The sequence below is a fragment of the Phalaenopsis equestris genome, unplaced genomic scaffold (assembly GCF_001263595.1).
Source record: "Phalaenopsis equestris unplaced genomic scaffold, ASM126359v1 Scaffold000002, whole genome shotgun sequence".
Classification (NCBI taxonomy): domain Eukaryota; kingdom Viridiplantae; phylum Streptophyta; class Magnoliopsida; order Asparagales; family Orchidaceae; genus Phalaenopsis; species Phalaenopsis equestris.
In genome coordinates, this window is record NW_018164444.1 from 81054216 (window position 1) to 81074943 (window position 20728).

At 38.4% G+C, this 20728-nt stretch overlaps 1 protein-coding gene across 2 annotated transcripts in view; it reads right to left on the reverse strand.

Moving 5' to 3' along the window:
• Positions 1 to 665: 665 nt before the first annotated feature.
• Positions 666 to 20728, reverse strand: part of LOC110018023 (membralin) — an 87600-nt gene continuing 67537 nt past the window's right edge. For both annotated transcript variants that reach the window (XM_020715235.1, XM_020715234.1), the window contains 7 exons: positions 14116 to 14199; positions 7644 to 7760; positions 7459 to 7544; positions 6277 to 6383; positions 6063 to 6154; positions 5882 to 5958; positions 666 to 1327 (listed from right to left, as the gene is read on the reverse strand). In XM_020715235.1, coding sequence (XP_020570894.1) covers positions 848 to 1327; positions 5882 to 5958; positions 6063 to 6154; positions 6277 to 6383; positions 7459 to 7544; positions 7644 to 7760; positions 14116 to 14199 — 1043 coding nt within the window. In that variant the 3' untranslated portion in view covers positions 666 to 847. The remainder of the gene's footprint in view (positions 1328 to 5881; positions 5959 to 6062; positions 6155 to 6276; positions 6384 to 7458; positions 7545 to 7643; positions 7761 to 14115; positions 14200 to 20728) is intronic.

The window sequence follows — 20728 nt, forward strand, 5'->3', positions numbered from 1 at the left end:
TTCTATATTTACATATCAATATCTAAACTTTATTTTTTTAATATTTATACCATCGAAATCTTTCATAGCAATAATAATAATAATAATAATAATAAACTCCACTATTTGAACTTCTAAAAATGTAAAATACATCTCATGCAAAGTCAAGGATGGCATATAAATATACCCTATGCATGAAAAGGTGCATTTCACTACTAAAAAAGTTGTGATGTTAAGGATTTAGATGGTATGAATGTAAAAAGTTTGGGCACTAAGCTTGTGTGTGTATGTATGTACATGCCCCCTACTTTTTTATTCACATCCATACCATTCCAATCAAGGTTTAATTCAAATTATATACTTAAATTTATTCGGTCCAATAACTCAGTGAAACGATAACTTTTCGCATTCTGGTCGGGTTAATTGGGTCATATTGAATTAAGAAAATACATGATCCAAATAATGAGAAGATTATACGGTCCGGATTCGAATTAGGAGAGTTCAGGTCAAATTATTTGGATCAAACTCAAGCCAAAACATATTCGGATCGAATCGATTTCAGGACATATCGAACCCAAACCACCCCAACCGACACCCCCTAGTTCCAAAATAAAGAAAAAACAATTAATTATGTGGTAAGAAGAAATGAAGAAAAAGAAGCCATGAAAACCATAATCATGGTGCTAAATGAAAAGAAAGGCTATTCATCAAACACAAACATTTCAAGTATACATATATCATTGTGTAGTACCCTAAATTTTCTACAAAATATTTCAAACATCGTGGATCACAACTATATATAAACATCAAATGAAGCAGTCTTTGCATTTCAGAGCCAAAAGTGCATAACGGGACTTACCAGGTCCAGTCAGTTGTGCTGATCCGGCCTTGCCGGCTCATTATCCGGCGGGGCGAAATCCTGGCCGTGATCGGCGTCTCGCACATCTCTGAACATGGAGAAGAAGGATATGATGCCGTCGGAAGCTCCGCCGCCCAATATCCAGAGCAAGAAGGACCCGAAGGGGTTGAGGAAGCCGGAAACGGGCGCTGTTCCGGCTTGCTGCGGATTCAAGCCGGGGAATCGGAGATGGTTTGTCATCGAATCAGGAACATTGCCGGCGGCAGGTTGATCAGGAGATCCGGTAGTGTTTTGAGGTTGCGGCAGGAGCGGAACGGCGGTGACAGGTACGGGATTTTGGATCCCATTGATGGTTCCGATGCTCGCATTCCTGACATTGACCCTAGCGATGTGTAACGTTGAGGTGTAGATGGTGGAAGAGGTGATTTGGACGCCGGCTTGGTGCTGCAGCTGGCCGCGGGCTCTCATGAATCTTTGCAGAGCTGGAACCTGAGACAGAAGCCTAATGCTAGTTAGGATCCAAGGCTTATTGGTTTTCAACAAACTTTAGTTCTCAGGAGATTATAGTAATATCAGCAACGCAGTTTTGCTATGTTGTAACTCGTAGGCTTTGTTTTCATACAACAAACAAGGAGTTGGTTGGTTATGAATCTCGAAATATTTATTCTTTATGATTTACATATCCAATGCCTAAAACTTACTATTTACACTGACAACAAACACCTTTGCATCGTAAACCTATGCATCAAAAGTTATATTTTACTTTTAAAAAGATAATGATAGTGATATTTTTTATGTAACGTTAAAAATTTGAGTTACATGTATGGAAATATGAATTTTCAGGTTTTTTTTTTTTTTTCACACGAACACTTAAAACCATGCACACTGCATATGCAAGGTCTTGAAGGGACCTCTTTGTTAAAAGACAAAGCTCTCAACGACTGTCAAAATGGCTTGCATAAAAAATATGAATGTTCAGGTGTTAGATATTTAAATACATAAGAATTGAGTGTTATGTATTTAAATGCACCTATATAATTTTGGGAGTTCATTTCCTTCCACTCTAATCCCAAGTATGCAAACAAAGTCTTGGCTTCAAGAGAAAAATCTAATATATTATAAACACGGTTAAAAAACAACCTTAAATAAATTTAAATTATTTATTACATATTTTCAGGACAAATTAATTAAGCTTTTTGGTGATTTCTACATCTTATGTAGCTATCAATGTTTCAAATTAAGATCAAAGAACTCAGAAATAAATAGCATATTATTTTTGCTCGAAAAGTAAAAATTTATTAAAAAACCAATCAACGTGATATAATTTTGATAATTCACAAATATGGAAAAAAAAAACTTCGAGCAAATTTCAAATCAAAGAAAGTCATCTTAAATGGTTTGGTCACATTAAACGTCGATCATCTGATCATCTAATCAGGAGAGTAGATATTTTAGATTCGACTTGTGTTAAGAAAGGCAGAGGCAGACCTACGAAGACTTGTGGCTTATTGTATAAAAAGTGATCTTAATTTATTAGAACTAAATGAAAATATGACACTAAATAGGACGCAATGAAGAAAAATGATTCATGTAGCCGACCACACGTAGTGAGATTAAGGCTTTGTTGTTGAGCAATTTTCAAATCAGCATCTGAATACTCAAACTAAAAAATTTAAGAATTGATTTTTTATCATGTAAACTCCATTTTCAACAAAGTTAGTCAGAACGAGCAAAAATCGATAACACAAACCTAACAATGCTAGAGGCCAAGAATGCCCTGATTAGAGTGCAAATAGGTATGACGCTCTCCAATTTTTGTTTGCTTATAATAATTAAAAAAAAAACCACTTCAATGAGATGAATGTGTGAGTTCAAAATCCCACAATTCAAAGATCATTATGCTATGTACTAATGACACTCTAAAAATGTGTTAAACATGTGTCAGACACATATCAAACATGAACACTTGTCTGACACTCCCGGACACTACAAAATATATCTGAGTTTTTTTGGGCTCAGACACATCCCAGACACCTCAATACCGCATCAGATATGAGCTCAACAAGAATTGTGAAAAAAGGAATACAAGAAATAGAAAACCAAAGTAATTTGCATCTCATAGTCGGCATATCAAAGCTCCATCAAACATTCATCAACATTTAATATTTGAATGTTTGTAGCAGCCAAACTACTGTTTGTAACAACCATACTGCTATTTTCAGCTTTGTCTTGCACCTCCACCTTCAATAGAACCAAAGTAATTTGTTTTATATCCTTAATAAAAAAGTAGGTGTTGGTATAACCATTATGAACAGTTCAGAGTTAATGAAGGTGATGTGGACAAATTGTATTGGCCTTCACAATTTGTTTCCCAAACAACAAATGACAAGCATCCATAGGAATGATGCCACATTGAACTTCCTCTTGGAGCTTTCGGCTAATAGAAAATTGTATTGGACAATGTCTAGTAACTTGGAGCTGATTCCTAAGCCAATAAGGATGAGGATGTGATTGTGTGATCAATCCGTGTTTCTCTACCACTGTAGTAGAAATGACTTTTTTACAACTTCCACCATCGATGATGCGGTTACAAACTTTATCCCGCACGGTGCATCTTGTCCTAAAGAAATTTGTGATGAAGCCATTCTAAATTAAGAAAGGGCTCGGCATTGCCTATGAATGACTAATTATACACCCTCATCCGCATGCAACACCTGTTCTCCTGTAGGGTTGTCAGAACCCTCTTCCAGAATTTCTTTTCCTTATGGACAGTTTTTTTCCACCAATGAAATGATTAGGCGGTTAGAACAATTGGATGCTATATGTCCGAACCATGAATTCAAAAACACCTTACTGAAGAAGGGTGAAGAAGGGTTTGCAACCGTTTTTATTGCTCCTCATGGCTGAAAGACAACTTGACTACTGTTGGATTCGCCTTTCTTCTTACCGATTGGACCCGATTTTATCCAGTTCTGGACGGAACCGATTTCTCCCCCTAAGGTGGTATAAGAGTGCAGATTTACTCCATTTTTGTTGTCGTTCAACCATGACAACAAAGTTGATGCAATTTGGAGGGTCTAAAAGGGCTGTAATTGAACCGCATTGGCTATAGAAGGTCAGAGACCACCCAAAAAATGTGCAATGGTGTTCTTCGGGTTCTTAAAGGTTACATTTCAGTCCTAGCAGTTCAAATTCAGCAGCATATTCTTCCACCGATTATTTTTATTGATGAAGGTGTTGTAACTGAATGAATACCTATTTGACGATATTGCTCTCAAAGGAATGTGCCTTGTAATTCTTTCTTCATTTTTCTCCAAGTGATAATCTTGGATCAACCCTCCATTTGTCGTGTTTTTTTATCAAGTTTTCCTATCAAAGAGAGGTGTTCCCCCTCAATTTAATAGCTACAAGCTTGACACTTTATTCTTGAGGAACTTCTATAAATTCAAGAATCCGCTCTATCATATGTAGCCAACTAATAAATTCATTCGGATCTAGCTGGCCTTCAAAATCTAGAATATCGATCTTGATTCCAAAATCAACAACCTTGTTGTGTCTTTCCCTCCACGCATGCAGAGGTTGGGCTTCATTGTTGGAAGATTCATGGTGAAATGGATTCACTTTTCTCATCCTCCGCCCCATCCATTTTTGGTTCCACTATTCGATCTTCTCAATTTCTTTGCTTCTAGACTGTAAGTTGTTCCTATATATGTCTGATTTCACATTGCAAGTCTTCAACAACCGGTTTTTGATTGGGACATGCAACGCTTCTTCGTGTAGGCATCTTGTTCAATTGAAAAATCACAGTTTGAAACAAGAAGAACAACAACACTGAAGACAACCATAAATTTTCGCCAAATGCAACAAATAGAAAGGTTGGATCCCCATGAAAATTGGAAATTTGCAAACATAAATCTGTCGGGGCAAATCTTATTGAATTAAGCGTAATTGAGATGAGTACTATGTGTTTTTGTATGTTTTTTTTCTTTTTTTTAATTGAGATATTATTTTTCTTTATTTGTCATATCGTTAAGGATATTGTAGCTACTTACTCATGCAGTTGATGTATGTTTTATAGTATGTTGAATTGAATGCGATGAATACATATGTTTATATTGAATGCTTGTATTGACATGCTTATGATAGAACATCACTTGCTAGTACACGGGAACACTAATGTACCCGTGTACGTAAATGGAAAAGGATATTGATAATGATATGTCTTAATTGACACAATTTTTCGACGGTGTGTCTTGTGACGGTTGTATAGATATGAAATGATATTGTTATAATATTGATATAGAATCTTTGAATAACACATTAAATATTTACATTGATTTATAAAGAAGCTTAACTGATATGCATATTATTTTTTTTCTTATAATATTGTAGTTTAAAAGTATGAGTATTTACTGGCTCATTTAGCTAACAATTGTTTTAACTAACATTTTAGGTTTAATTAAATTATTAAAAGATGAGTGCAAGATGAGAAAACATTTATAGAAGACGCGAACAATCTTCAACAAGGTAATTTTAATTATACAACTTTAATTTAATTTGTAATGATTCTTTCATCTGTTAAATTGTAGAAGAATATAGAAAATTTAGTTTATCCCGTCCGACTGTCTGTACCCGTTTTGATAAATTCCAAGCACTAGGCCGGATTGTGACAAATGATCAGGTTTTCATTATTGTACCTTGGATTTGTTTCAGCTGGGAAAGAGCCAAAAAGACGGGCAGCAATAAGAGACACCCTCATACAACTTCCTGGCAGAACAGTAAAATTACCAAAGTTTTAAGTGAGGTTTTACTTCGAATAAATCGGATGCCTACAACGAAGTATGGTTTATAAACGGGGAAATAAAAACATGAAGAATCTGGCACAAATAACTCCTAAACATAGGATCTCCAGAATACACCAGAAATAAATTAACCACTACTCCAGGACTTCCCAGTAAACAAAAGTATGTGTCCACAGAAATTGCAAATTTATTCAAAAAATTAAACGTATTAGAGAAATAAAGATGTAATGAGTATCATTACCTCAAACCTATTCCAGAAATAAAGAATCAAGTGTTGCATGAATGCAGCAGTGGCAGAAAAGGCCAGATATGAAAAACCTGAGGGTAAAAAAAATGAACATTAGAGCCTAAATATCTTCAGAAATTCTTCAAAAAGAACTACTAGAAGACCATTTGTTTGATATAATGGAGGACAGACATACCATAAGCATATGAAAAGAAGTAGATATGGAAAACCAGAAAGTAGAGCAAAAAGAAGCGAGGAAAAAACTGCATCGAGATTGATGTCCGAACACTGCAATCCACAGTAAAATTAAGGTTAAATGCTAGCCTAATCACCTAAAACTTGCAGTATTGATGATACTGCAAGTATGCGCAGAAAAAAAATTGAGATTCCTACTGATAAAGAGAGAGGACCTGATCATTGTAAATAATTCGCACAACCACACAAGAGTTAGTACCAGGAATGCAAGTAGTTGATCATCATAAAATTCAAATAAGAAAAAGAGAATCCCAATCATAATCTGCGACATTAAGACAGAAAAATATGAGAAAGAAGGCAGTGTAGGCATCACAAACAAAAATTGGTAGAAAATACGTCTCATCAAGATCCATCCATAAATATTAAGAGGCATTCACATACATACGACCCAATTCATATCTAACACCCAAATATTAAATTTTACATTTAAACCACCCAAAAATTTCAAGCATAGATAAGGTGGCATATATGTAAATGATACCAGAGTTAACCAAACCACGACAGGAAATACAACTTTTTATTACTGAAAGTAAATAGGGGTTACAACAAACAAACACCAAAATAAAAAAATATCAAAAGAAACACAAAACACACCAAACTAGGGCTGGGGTTGAAGGCGGTGGGAAGGCTGCGGTAAGGTAGCTACAGTTGGGGAAGATGGAAGGTTGGAATGGGGTAGGCAGCAGCAAGGTAAGCAAGGGCCGGCTACTGGAGTGTGGCAAGGGGAGTGAAGACTGTCAGCAAGGCTACAGCAAAGAGAAGGGCGGCTGGTGGCTGGCGGCAGCGCTGTAGCAAAGAGATGGGCAGCTGGCAGCAGAGGAAAGGCAGGAAGGGAAGGCTTGGTAGCTGGGGGTAAAACAAGAAGGGAAGAAGGCTGGCGGGAAGGCAGGAGGAAGACTGGGAGAGCAACTCCAGCAGGGATGCAGCAGCAGGTCAGGCGGCTGGGATAAAGGTTGTGAAAGCAAGGAATGGTACATAAACACCGTCCTGAGATGAGTTACAGCCAAAGCACCTTCTCGTCTTCGGATTCAACCCAAGATGTGACAATTGGAAACGCAAACGGCTGTCGAGACAGAAATCACGAGAAAAACTACCCCTAGAACACAAAATTGATATATAAATACTATAAGCTAACTAAGGAGTGGCCACTGGTTGACCACCCTCCTCTGAACCGGTCAAGACTTGCAGCAAGTCTCCCACGTCAGTCCACATCTTCACACCCGTTTCAGTTAAAATTGAAGTTTAGGTGTTAGATATGTAAATGCATAAGAATTAAGTGGTACTTATGTAAATCTTCCCACTACCTAAATACTGGGGTAAGATCAAAATCCACTCACCGGCACAAAAACCAGCGATTCAATAACATGCACAAAGATTAACTGGAACGTTGGAAGCTGATGGCGAGCATGGTGTTGAAGCTGCACTGCATATAATAAAAATAATGCATTACACTATATGAAACAAAGCAAAAAAAATTTCGATTAGATACTCCATGGATATAGAATAACTGAAATAAGCAAACCTGTGAACTTGAGCATGCGAGATTGAGTTTCTCTGAGTGTGAAAGAAACGGACATAGTAGTAGTGAAGAAAACAAACAATGACATGATTAAAACACCGCATTTGGTCACAAAATAATCTGCATAAATAAAGCTATCATATTAAAAAAATTATTTTAAAGAGATACAGAAAGAATATCATAAAAAAGGCCAAAATAGCATAAATAATCATGTGAATTTGCTGGCAGATCTATAAAGAAATAAAATAATACAGCCATGACAGAATAAATAGCAGTAAATGATTAGGCGAATTTAATAGTTTATTAAAACTACTGGATGCAGGCAGCAAATACGGACAAGTTACTAATCAAAAGCGAGGTATTATAAATTTTATTATCAGATCATACAAATGATCCAAGTTCCTCTTACAATAGAACAGAATAAGAAACAACAAGACAAAATAACCAACTAATTGGCAAGTATTTAGGAGGATAGCATTACTCGAGACAACAATGCATATGCATGAATTAAGCCAGATATAAAATGCTGCAAATTGAATGCAATTCAAATAATTATACATTCCTAACACAAAGTTAACCTGGAAAATCATTTATAAGTTTTTTATTTTCAATTTTTCATACTTAAACAACTTTTCACACAATAAGATACTCAGTTAAGCAACCAAAAAATGTTAAGAAAACAACCATCAAGCTTAATATGCTTTAAAATCTTCTGAATTCTTCATTATTACCTTTTCAAACAAGATGATTTCTTTTCAAGGAAAAATGGTGCACAATATTGTTAAACTATAAACCAACTTTGTGCTGAAAGATTATTACTTTCAATTTCAACATGATGAAGACAAAGAACCCGGAGAAGAAAATGCAAATCCCTGATAACATTCAAACATACCAATTTTTAAAATCGGTCAGATCTTGGCTTCAAATATTCAATAATTCAATAGTACAAATTAGAGTGCAAAGCCTGGCGATGCATACTACTGGTGTCCTTCATGTTGCAAGGCAAGGATGGACAAACCAAATAATACATGTTAAATGGGCTCATAGGATTTATCGTACATAGCACATGCTATATTGTTGTATCTGACTTTCAAATTATCTCAGTGACCAAATAAGAGGTTTGGGAACAAGATGGAAAAAAAGAGCAAAAAAATCAATCAAGTACACTTTCATTGTTCCAGGCATCATACATAGAATAGTCCCTCAATGCATATTAAAACATAACTAAGATGAGCAGTGAGAAATCATATGTGGGAGGTGCAGTTGCAGGGTAAAGGGCAACAGGGAAAAAGCAGTGGCAGCATTAGGGATTGCGGTTGCAGGAGAACATTAAGGAGTTGCCCGGAATTCCTACAGAAAGAGAAGGTACAACGGCAGAAAACTCAACAAAAACTAACACTAAAAAAGAAAAGAACTGGTTCGACACTTTTCCAACTGAACCAGTCAACTTAGGCTTCCCTAGGTGAGCCCCGCATCAGTTTCTCGGTGATGGGAGAGTATCGACCTCATTTGTTGAAGCCTTTGTCTGCACATTGAAAGAATCATAGCTGCTATGATCTCCCAGGGTTGAGGGTCTTCGACTGTGGTCCAAGAAGCACTTGGATCCCACTGGCGAATGCACTGTACCCCAAAGCACCTAAGTGTTTTCCGCAATTTCGAGAAAACCTCCATTTAGGGGAAGACTCTACTGAGTTGAACTAGGGTTCCATGCCAAAGTGTGTTCTGTTGAATTCTCCAAAAACAATACAAGGTCGGTTCAACCCAATCCGAGGTTATGTTAGTCTGAATCACTTTGAATGTTTGCGGCCATGGTGGTATAGTAAATATGTGATATCCTGACATGCTCTCTGCGTGACTATCTCATATTTGGAATCTACGTTTCAATCCTATCATCCTCTATTGTCACCAAAACTAATCCCACTGAGGCTTCTCAAATAGCAAAGACACTTGTGATCTTAGACTCCATAGAATATAGAAGGACGATACACTTACCATCTTTGATCAAGGAGTGGGTGTTCCTGTATCAATCATGTCGAGTCTTGCGGTCATACTGTCACTCTCCTTAACAAAAGGTGACAAGCATCCATGGGTACAACTTCACACCACACCTGATCCTGTAGCTGGCTTCCAATCGAAAACTCCACTAGCCACCTCCTATCAATGATGACCCCGCTCTCCTTCAACCACGTCAAAGAATACTGTTGGGAATACCTCGGAGTCATGATGCTCAATCTCTCCAACATCAACATAGATGTCAAGTTCTTGTTGTTCCTTTCATTGATGATGAGACTACACATCTTTCAGTTCACCGTACAACGGGTGTAGAATATGTTGTGACAAAGTCATTTGGTCTTGTATTCTTAGTTCATAAGACTCGTCGAACCACGAGAAGATGGTAACCTCACCCTATTCTTCAACTGCCTCTTCGTCGCTAACTTTATTCACTGCACCCTACTCGGTAAAGGACATAACTTGGCTCGTTGGGCAATTGAAGGTGACGTGACCAAATCCATGGCATCTGAAGCATTTTCAGTCTCGAATTGTCGTAAGCGTGCTACTTTTCTCGAGTTTCTTCTCACTTTGAGTGACTCTATCCTTATCCTGACTATTTTTCTCAACTCGAGGCATGTTCTTACTGATGTCTCCCTCTGCAGGTGGTTGTGTGAATGGTGGGGGCCGCCTGCTCCATTTATATTGTCTCTCAACTTTCAATGCTAAGTTTTAGACATCTCCCAGTGAACAATAAGGTTGCACTGCACAACATTATTCATAATCGGCTTCAGGCCCCCTAGGTAATGGGCTATGATATGTTCATCTGGTTCATGCAACTAGTCAAATTGTGTCGTGAACTCCTCCACTGATAGATCTCTCTGATGCAGGTAAGCGAGCCTCAAAAACATATCCTAGCAGTAATTAGGCAGTATGTATTTTCACTGCGACTTCTTTATCTTCTCTCACTTGATAATCTTGTCACTGCCCTCTCTTTCTCTACCTCTACAAAATTTTTCACAAGGAAGAGCTCTTTTTCAACTTGATGGTTGCGAGCTTTGCCCTCTTGTCTTCTAGCACCTATTTGTACTCGAGGATTCTCTCAACTAACTGTAGTCATTTGATGAGATCGTCTGGATCCATACCTCCATCGAATTCTGATAGATCCACCTTGATTACACAGTCTCTTTGTCCTCCATATGTTTTCTCTTGGCCTCCTCTGAAAATGAATTTCTAAGCGTCGCCTCTGTCTTTCTCATCACTGAAGTCATTCCCATGGAAGGAATTCAGGTCCTCGCCCCTTTCTCGTCTTTGACTCTGCAAATCACGATTGAAGGTGATTTCCCCTTAGGTTCCCTCTTCAATCTCCGCCAGCCTCTACTGAAGTCGACAGAGCTCTCGTTGTATCTCTTCCTGGTAGGCTTAAGCATATATCTCCTTAGTGACATGGTTAAGGTTTGAGATTTATGAAAGTGGAGAGGGTATTTGGGGATATAAAAGAAATTTTTTTTGGTGGAGATGGTTTGGATACGACAGATGCTAGGAAACCCTAGGATAAGACTAGGATTAGGCAAGCACTGATACAAATTGAAACTGAAGTTAACCTAAAATCACAATGAAAAAAAAATATTATTGTTGAAATTAAAGGGGGATTATATCCCAAAAATTTGAAAAAAGGAAAATGACACAAACGCACTAGAGCATAAGTCGGAGCGATGGTGTTGTGATTAGAGGGGGAGTGGCGGTTATTGTGGGTTGTGTGGTGGAGGGGCATCAAGTAGATGGCTAGAGGAGGCCTGGCTACTGGATGGTTGTAGGAAGGCTGAGGCTGACAGTTTGATGGATTGCTGGCTGGTACTGGGTTACGATAGGGAGGGAGGCTTGCTGTTGGGTATCGCATGGAAGAGTGAAAGTTGGCGGCTTGGAGTTGTCGGGGACAACAATGAAGGAAGCTGCAGCAAGGGTGAGGAGGTGTGGTTGTAGGTGATGGGCAGTAGGGAAAAGGCTGTGGTAGGTTCAATGGATTGCTCTTGCAGGGGAACAACAAAGAGTGGCCCGGGATTACTGCAGCAAGAGAAGATATAACAACAATGGTGTAGGGGGGTTTGCGGAAAACAGAGAGTAATCACCAACTCGGAACAAGATACAACCGAGACACCAATCGCCCTTGGATACAACCTTAGAAGAAAGAGCTCAAGACGCCGATGGTTGTCCCGACAGAAAACTCAACTAAAATTAATCCTAAACAAAGAAAAGAACATATTTATAATAATAGATAACTACAAGACCCCTCCCCTTGGGTCGCAGCCCTAACCCAAACCTAAGGCCGGCTACATCTTGAACCGGTTCAAAACTTTTCCAGATGGACCAGCCGGTTGAACCTGCCACAGGTGAACCGCATGTCATCAACTTGTTTGGCATTAGTAGAAATACAACCAAACATTAGTCCATAATTTGCAAGGAATTGTACTACTGGTCAAACTATTTTTAAGACAGTACAATATCATTAAAAACTAACTAGGACATTAGAAGCATGAACAGTTTCAACTTTCGTAAAACTTAGAATAAATAATTCATTCCTCTCTCTAATATTTTTAAAATGCTAAGCTTAGCACCCCAAGAAAGCATTCTTAAAACTTTTGATAAAAATCTTAGAATTTAGCAGTAGTAAAACTAATGCCTTTTGTACCAGAATGCAGGCGCTTCGACTTTTAATAACAATTACTTAAAAGGTAAAAAATGAGAAATTTACAAAGGAATATTTCTCATCTAACAGTTGAATTTATCGCAAAAATATACGAAGTGCACTTTAAACCTCCATGGTTGACAACACTTTGAAGTCTCTCAATATGAATCTATAAGTTTTCACCATATATGACGGTGCTTTAAAGCTTTCCACTGAAGGAAAAGCCTAAAAAGATAACTCACTATTTTAGGCATGGCTAATCTGCTTGGTTCAGGGAAGTCTCACTCCGGGCATTTCTCGTCCTGAAATGCCTTCAACTCCGTTTGCTGCTGGTGTATTGATGTCTATTATCACAAGAAAATATATGCTGATCTATTATTCAATACTTGATAATATCAAATACTAGAGAAGCGGCACATGTAAATTAATGAACTTTTAGTCATATTCCCTACATAAACATAGAGCTACTTTTTAATATAATCCAAGAGAAACCTATGTTAAGGCATGAGCAATGGACTGATGATCTATTTTATGCGAAAATGATACTTTGGAAAACTCATTCCAAAGTCAAAATCTCAATAATGCATAAAAAAATCTATAGGTTGCACTATTTTTCATTGTTTTAATCTGATTTCTTCTCATTCTTTCTTTAATAGACTCGGCTACTCATAAAAAAACTTGCAATCTTTTAACCAATTGTATTCGATTAATATGTTGGCATATAACTAGAACATTAGGTATTATAGAACTTTGCGACTCAAGCTCACGAGGCTTAAAGCTATCTTGAAGAATGCATTTCTTTCCCTCAAGATACTTATAGGAATCAGTTGTTGAAATAATGCTACGTTCTAATACTTATATTGCAAATATAGAGTACTTCTGTTCAGCGAACAACTAAACTTAAATTTGGCTAGGAAATTTGAATTGTTGCAATGGAATAGAAGGCATAATGTTGGATTAATGATCCTAAGAGCATGTCACATATGAATCCCGAGTCTTAAACCATAGTATCACCTTATGTACAATCAAATCATTCATTTAGAACCGTAAAAAAAATGAATATTTGTTTTCCACTGCTCCCTTTGCATAATGTCGTGTAGAATATTCAAAAGTAGGTTCATATATCTTTCTGATTCACAATGTCTTTCATTGCTATAAATGTTTATGAAAAAATGCATCTTTCAAACATAATATCAGCAAAAGAATTCAATTGGACCTACATTTAAAGAAACTTCAGAACTAGCTAAAATAATGTTTCACGCCTGGGAACGACAAGCTAATATTTGAGTGTTAACCAGTGCAAGAAAACGATAAAGAATCATTTCTCCTTCATAAGCGATAAATACAAATTTTGCACCTGCAATGAAACCAGCGTTTAAGGACCAAAACTAAAGCATTTCCCTTTAACCTAACGATAGAAGTAAACATCTGAATAAGAAACATAATTGTCTGAACATGAGAATTTAATAGAAAAAAAAAAAACTCTAATTCAGGATATGATATGCAAGGATATGATATGCAAAATAATTGAAAAAAATGTAAGAACAATACAAATATTTAACTAGCATAGAGGCAATTAACCTTAGACGCAGCTTAAATAGAAAATAAGATCGATAGTTAGAATGAAACTAAAAAACTATTTAATTCACAGATGACTTTAGGCCACAACTAACAATTATAGCAAACTAAAGCTCAAAAATTGATGGCCTCCCTATCCTAAAAGAAGCAACCTAAAGAAATTCCATGGAAATATGAACTCATAACTTCTAAGAAAATCAAGAAAAATATTATCCCACAAACCTCCGAATCTTGCAGAACCTTCGGATGGCTCATGTCCATGACTAAGATCGAAAAATTCCCTAGACTGAAAATTGTAAAGATATCCTGAAATGTAACAAAATAGCAATCAACAAAAAGCTTTGACCAAAACACATTCAGTTAGGTCTCTCAGATAAACATGAGCATTCTTCAGAAACGAAATAAAGCCATAAGAGAAATAAAGAAAAATCAGCAATTTTGAAAATAACTTTTAAAATAAGTTCATCACATGGTTTGACAATGGATTGCTTGTGTCTATGTGAAAAGCAGGGGAGGAAGGCTATAATGCCTCGTTTCAAGGGAGAAAATGAGGGAGTCAGAGTGTGTGATAAAGTGAGCTGTCGGGAACACGAAAGGATGATTTCGTTCTATAAATCGACACATATGAGGGGAGGAAGTGGCGAGATAGAGAGGCTTTGTAGTAGACGCCGAACATGAGCGAGAACGATTTACCTGGGGAGTCGATCGACATGTACAAAGGTAGGAGACCAACGCACACAAGCTAGGTCTTCCATGTCCATCGACCGAAGCCAAAGGCGACGATGTCTACTAGCGACAACGTCTGTTGTCGTCGAACAAAGGAGATGAGGTGCTAGGGCCCAATGAGGGCAACAAAGCTGGCAATTGAAGCCGAAGAAAGAGGTGTCGTCGAGGGATGGCGAAGGATAGGAAGTAAAGAGCGTGCATTGTCCCTCATTTCAAGTGAAGTGCATTGCAACATCAAGCAAGCGAGGGAAACGACGACTTGTTCAGGTGTTGTGATCCGTCAAGGAAGTAGTTTTCTTGGGCGAAGCAAGCAGAGGCAAGGGTTGATGCAGAAAGGTAAATATTGGTTTATATACATATTGACCTCACTTTTGGCGGAGGTCTAGTCTCTCCTTTTTGATAACCTAGGGTCTAGACGTAGGACTTTCCTATCGACTATTCCTAAAAAACTAGCAAAGGAGCCCTCCCCGTTAGAAATTCTGAGCTTTTCTTTGCTCGACTTGACGTTCCGCATGGTACCTTTTGACCTCTAGCACTTAGTAGGTGGGGCTACTATGAGGGAGCTCAAGGAGAATCCCTATAGGACTGTTGGCCTTAGGATTGACTATACGCATTGACCTGACGCCGTCACACTCTGCACCGTCTTGTTTAATTGAGCTTGCACCGAGTTTTTTTTGACGTAATTTGGGTCGTGACGTGTTTTGTCCTGATCGTGGACGAGGTTGCCTAAACGACTTCGGTTGATGAAACGGACTGCGCCGACGTGTTTGGGGAAGGATATATAATTTAGGTGTAATTATAATAATAAATGATATTGTTATTATTATTATTATTTATTAAAATCTAAATCTATCTACCCCCCTCCCCATCGCTTTTCTCGAACACGTGGGCCTCAACCCTAGCTCTGTTCGTTCGCTCGCCTGGCCCGTCTGGCCCGCGTCCTTCTTGTGTCGTTGGACCTTCACTCCCGCGCTCGCCTCTTGCACGCGAGACCATCTCGCGGACGACCCACCGCGAGGATCTCATCCACTGCCTCTCTCGAGCCGCCCGCATGGGGCGTCTGCTCTGCTCGTTCCCTCGAGCCGTTTACGATCTTTCGATCGCTCCTCCTTATCCTGTCTATATTAAGCTCTACTTAGAGCATTTCAGCGGGCAGAAAAATCTCTTAGAGGGAGGGAAAACTCTGCTATGTTCTTTTCTCACTTGCTTCTTTAGCTTTTTTGTACTTGGGTTGGCTTCCTCTTACTGTTGGAGGAAGGATTGAGGAGGAAGGATTGGAGGAAGGATTGAAGTTGAGTGCTTTTAAAATTTCTGTGTTGCTTTTTGATGCAAAGAGGTACCTTCTTCCCCCCTCATGTGTCTTGCTTCTTTTCGTTTTTCCCTCTGCCGAGCCTTTGAGCTTGGTGTTGTGGATGGTATAGCATGCTAGGGTGATATTGCACCTATATTTTTGAAATATTTGTTACTCGTTACTCAAGCATTGAAATATTTGTTACTCAAGCATCTAGAAATGGAGATGTGAGCATGTTCTAGGAGTTAGACTTGATTACTTGCTTAATATGGTGAAGCTATGACATGTTTCTATTTATTGTAGCATATTTCTATTGGAAACAATTAGCAGGGTTGAAACATGGCTTTGAGACAATGTTAACTTCTCTTGCAAGCATGTTAGGATATGTATCATGAAGCTTTTCATTTATTCTTATCTAGCATGAGACATTGGAAGGTTTATTTGGTCTTTCACACAGGTGGAAGGCTCGGTTTTAGCATCGTAAATTCCTTTTTGGTTTAAAAATGCATGCTATGAAGAAATTCATCTTGATTGGGAAAGTTCTACGGCTATTCTTGTTCGAAACACGTGGCGGCCCTATGTTTTGATGTTTTGAAGGTATGAGGATGTTTTCTAGCTTTTGTTGTGGCCGGGTTCTGAGCTTTAGTTGCGGCTCGGCTTGGCTCCTTGCAGCTTTTCCTTACTTGAAATACATGTTGTGAGAAAATCTATTTCACTTGGAAGTGTCTTATATCCTGTTTTGATAGTTTGGTTTGGCTCCTCGAAAGGGAAGGGAACATCTTTCATGCTTAGAACAATTATATTGGTAGCTTAAAATATTTTTCATGCTACTGTTACAGTTTAAAACATATTTTGGCTCCATATTTTGATGTTTCAAGGGCACATGGGTATTCTTTAACCCTTGGATAGCATGGGTTTTGAACCTTTACTATGGTTGGGTTTTGACCTCTATTGGTGCTCGGTTTCATTATGAGGTGGCTGGGTGTGGATTTGTTATTATGGTTTCATTTGTTGGCCTTCAAAGGTTGGGTTTGGTCTCTATTGGAGCTCGGTTTTCACCTTGGAAGGGTTGGAGGTTGAGCTTTGTTGAGACTTGACTTTTGGTTTTGGTTAAGGCTTTGTACTAATAGAATGTGGCATGTTATTAGCTTCTCTCTTTTCTTTCTCTTTTTTACTTAAAGCAACTGGAAATGTGATGAATATGGGCTCTGAGATAACATATGCTCCTCTGCAATACATGTTGGGATGCACTACGAGGCTTCTCTTTTTTTTATTCACTCTTGCTTAGTATGAAGTATTGGAAAACTTGCTTTGCTTTTCATATATATGTGGAATTCGGTTTTTGATTCCTTGTGGATTTTCCTGGCATGAAATGCATGCTATGAAGAAATTCATCTTGATTTGGGAAAGTTCTACAGCTGTTCTTGTTCGAAACACGGGTGGCCCTATGTTTTGATGTTTTGAAGGCATGAGGATGTTTTCTAGATTTTGTTGTGGCCGGGTTCTGAGCTTTAGCTGCTGTTTGGTTTGGCTCCTTGTAGCTTTTTCTTACTTGAAATACATGTTGTGAGAAAATCTATTTCACTTGGAAGTGTCTTATATCTTGCTTTGATAGTTTGGTTTGACTCATTGAGAAGGGGAAAGGAACATCTTTCATGCTTAGAACAATTATATTGGTAGCTTAAAATTATTTTTCATGCTACTGTTACAGTTTAAAACATATTTTGGCTACATATTTTGATCTTTCAAAGGCATATGAGTATTCTTTAACCCTTGGATGGCATGGGCTTTGAACTTTTACTCTGGTTGGGTTTTAACCTCTATTGGTGCTCGGTTTCATTATGAGGTGGCTGGGTGTGGATTTGTTATTATGGTTTCATTTGTTGGCCTTCAAAGGTTGGGTTTGGTCTCTATTAGAGCTCGGTTTTCACTTTGGAAGGGTTGGAGGTTGAGCTTTGGGTTTTGGTTTTGGTTAAGGCTTTGTCCTAGTTGTTTGAACTTCATTTATGGACCTTGAGGGGTCTGTTTTGGCTTTGTCTGGGTGCTCAGTGTGCTGGTTTAGCTCCTACCAGAGAGCCTATTTTTAGGCTTTATACTTGTCCCTAACAAAAAGTCTTGGTGGCTGCCCTGTGCTTGCTTCTGTCTCTATCCGAGGGCTGGCTGAGGGGTCAGTTTGGCTTGTCTTAGGCCCTTACCCGAGGGTCTAGCTTGTGTTTTTTTTTTTGGGTTCCTATTTGTGAGCCTTAGTGGCTATCCTGAGTTGTTTCCTACTCCTATTCGTGAGACCTATGTTGTTTAATTTGATTTGGTCCTTCTTGTTGGGCTCGAATTACTTGGATGATTGTTGGCGGATCAAATTTGTCATCCCAAAATTATGGTTATATTTTGTACTCTCTTATGTATATCAAAGATCCTCATGGAATTGATTCGGGTTGCCTTGGTCGTGAAACTTTCTTGTGCTTGGGCTGATTTTCCTTACTTTGGCCATGATCCTTGTTCAATGGGCACTGCCCTTGTGGCCTTCGGTTTTGCCCTCTAACCGTGAGATCAATAGACATAGGTCTGCTTCCTTTTTGCTCCCCACCCGTGGATTTGTGTTGTGTTGGGTTCCCGCTTGCCATCTGTGGCCGTGAGATTCCTATATGGAATTTGGTTTGGTTTGTTCTGACTCCTACCCGTGAGCTAGTTTGGAGCTCGGTTGTGCTTTTGTTGGCCTTACCCGTGACCCTCTACTCTCTTTTGGCTCTGTTTCTTGCCTTGGCCGTGAGCCTTTCCTGTGTCTTGGGTTGCCTTGGTCGTGAGCTTCTTTTGGCCCTGTTTGTTGCCTTAGCCGTGAGTGCCTTGTTCTGTTGGTGGACTTAGCCGAGATCCTTGGTGGTTGCTTCCTCTTCCCTATTGACCCCGACCGTGAGCATTTATGTGGCTTTATTGGAAGACTATGTTTATTTGATATATGAAGCTATTGATTAATTTGGGAGTTGGGAAACCTTAATTTTGATATGGGTTTGGAAATGCTAGTGATGGTTTCCCCTGGGTCACTTTCCTTTTGCTTGATTTGAGGGGTTTGGAGAGTTACGAGTTTTTTTATTTGCGAAAGCATTTAGCTGAGTCAAATTGAGCCTATGGAAGATGTTTTTGGAGGTTAGACACCGATGTCAGGGAGGTCATTTGTGGGTGGTCGTCATGTCGGTTCACCCCGTTTCGACTCGTTCGAAACAGGATTTGGAAAGGACACCCTCCTTGGGTTGCTCCAATTCTAATAAAGCGAGAAAATGACATCCTTTTGGATTGATTCAAGGACTTTGAGCCTTAATTTTTCAAGTCTTTTCGTCATGAGTTTTGGGAACTGATTCATCCTCCGTATTTTCGGTGTTTTAGGTGGATTAGTGTCTCATCTCTCTCACCTCATTTTTATTCTTTTTTTTTCTTTGCTTCTTGGTTCATTTTTTTTTATGTTTATGTCCGATACATAAGTGTCAACGTATAGCATTTTGCTATACGTGAAACCATCAAGCAAGGTCGCAATTAGGTCGGTTTTGTTTTGGGGCTTAAGGCGGTGATGACAAAGGTACACCGGTGATAGAGCAGAATAATGTTCCATCCTACGACTTCGGGACACCCCCCACGGACCCGGTGAACCGTATGATGTAATATCATTCACCGACATAAGACTAGCGGGAGTTGACCCGTACCTTCTTAGGTTATTGGTAGTCCTACGTCCGACAGTGTGATCGACTCGTGGACAACTACACTTTTCAAAATTGATTAAAAAAACAAATTTGACAAGAACAAATACACCTTTTCTAAACAAAAATATATTTTTCGCTACAAAAAAAATTGATATAACCCACTTTTGTATGCTTAAAATCTATGTGCATGCTAAAAATATAAATTTTAAATACATTTTAAACATTGATTGTCCACCTGTTAATTATCTGTTTGGGCTAAGGAGTACCCTCCTAAGTTAGGTTCGATATGACACCCTTCTAGTTGAGTCGCGGGCTTTATACATCCGAGTAACCAAGTAGCCTTCGACGACCCTCTAGTACAAACATATATCTGAGCCTAGCCCCGACCCGAGTGCTTGCGGTCCCCTCTTTTTGGACTTTTTCATATGTTTTATTGAAATTTTTGGATAAAGCACTCGTCTTTTCTCCGGGATTTTCCTAAGTTTTTTTTTTATGATTTTATTTGAATTGTTACCCGTTAATTTTTCTAGAGCTTTTCGTCATGGATTATTCATTGATTTTTCCCGAATTTTCCATTCGAATTTTCCGGTCATTTACCATTCTTTCTCAAGTTTTCCGGGTGACGTTTCTTTTCTTCTTTTGCTTTCGTTTATATGATGGATTTCAACCTGTTCTATTTGTACCTGTTGCATCAACTACATCTAAGGAACAGCGAATCCCCCAGGTATGCAGGTTTGATTTATGTTTACATCATGTTAATTTCTTGTAATCACTTTCTTGCTGTACCGTCTACTTTTTATTTACCGCATGTTGTACTGTTTTATTTACTGCAAACTCTACTGCTTCTCTTGTGTTACATATTCTACTGTTATGTTATACACTATACAATTTCAGCATATTATTTATAAAATATCTGAAGAACTACAACTATAGGCCGTTGGATTTGACATCATAACTTGACACCCTAGAAAACTTAAACTCGTCACGACAATGAGCTTGAAACTAGCACGGTGGGCAACACGACCATCTGAACATATCTTTCCCAGCTAAATCATTCCTTAGAATTAAACAACAATTCATAGGATTTCAAGGTTGTTTGCCTAGTGCAACATGTTTGCCTAGTGCAACA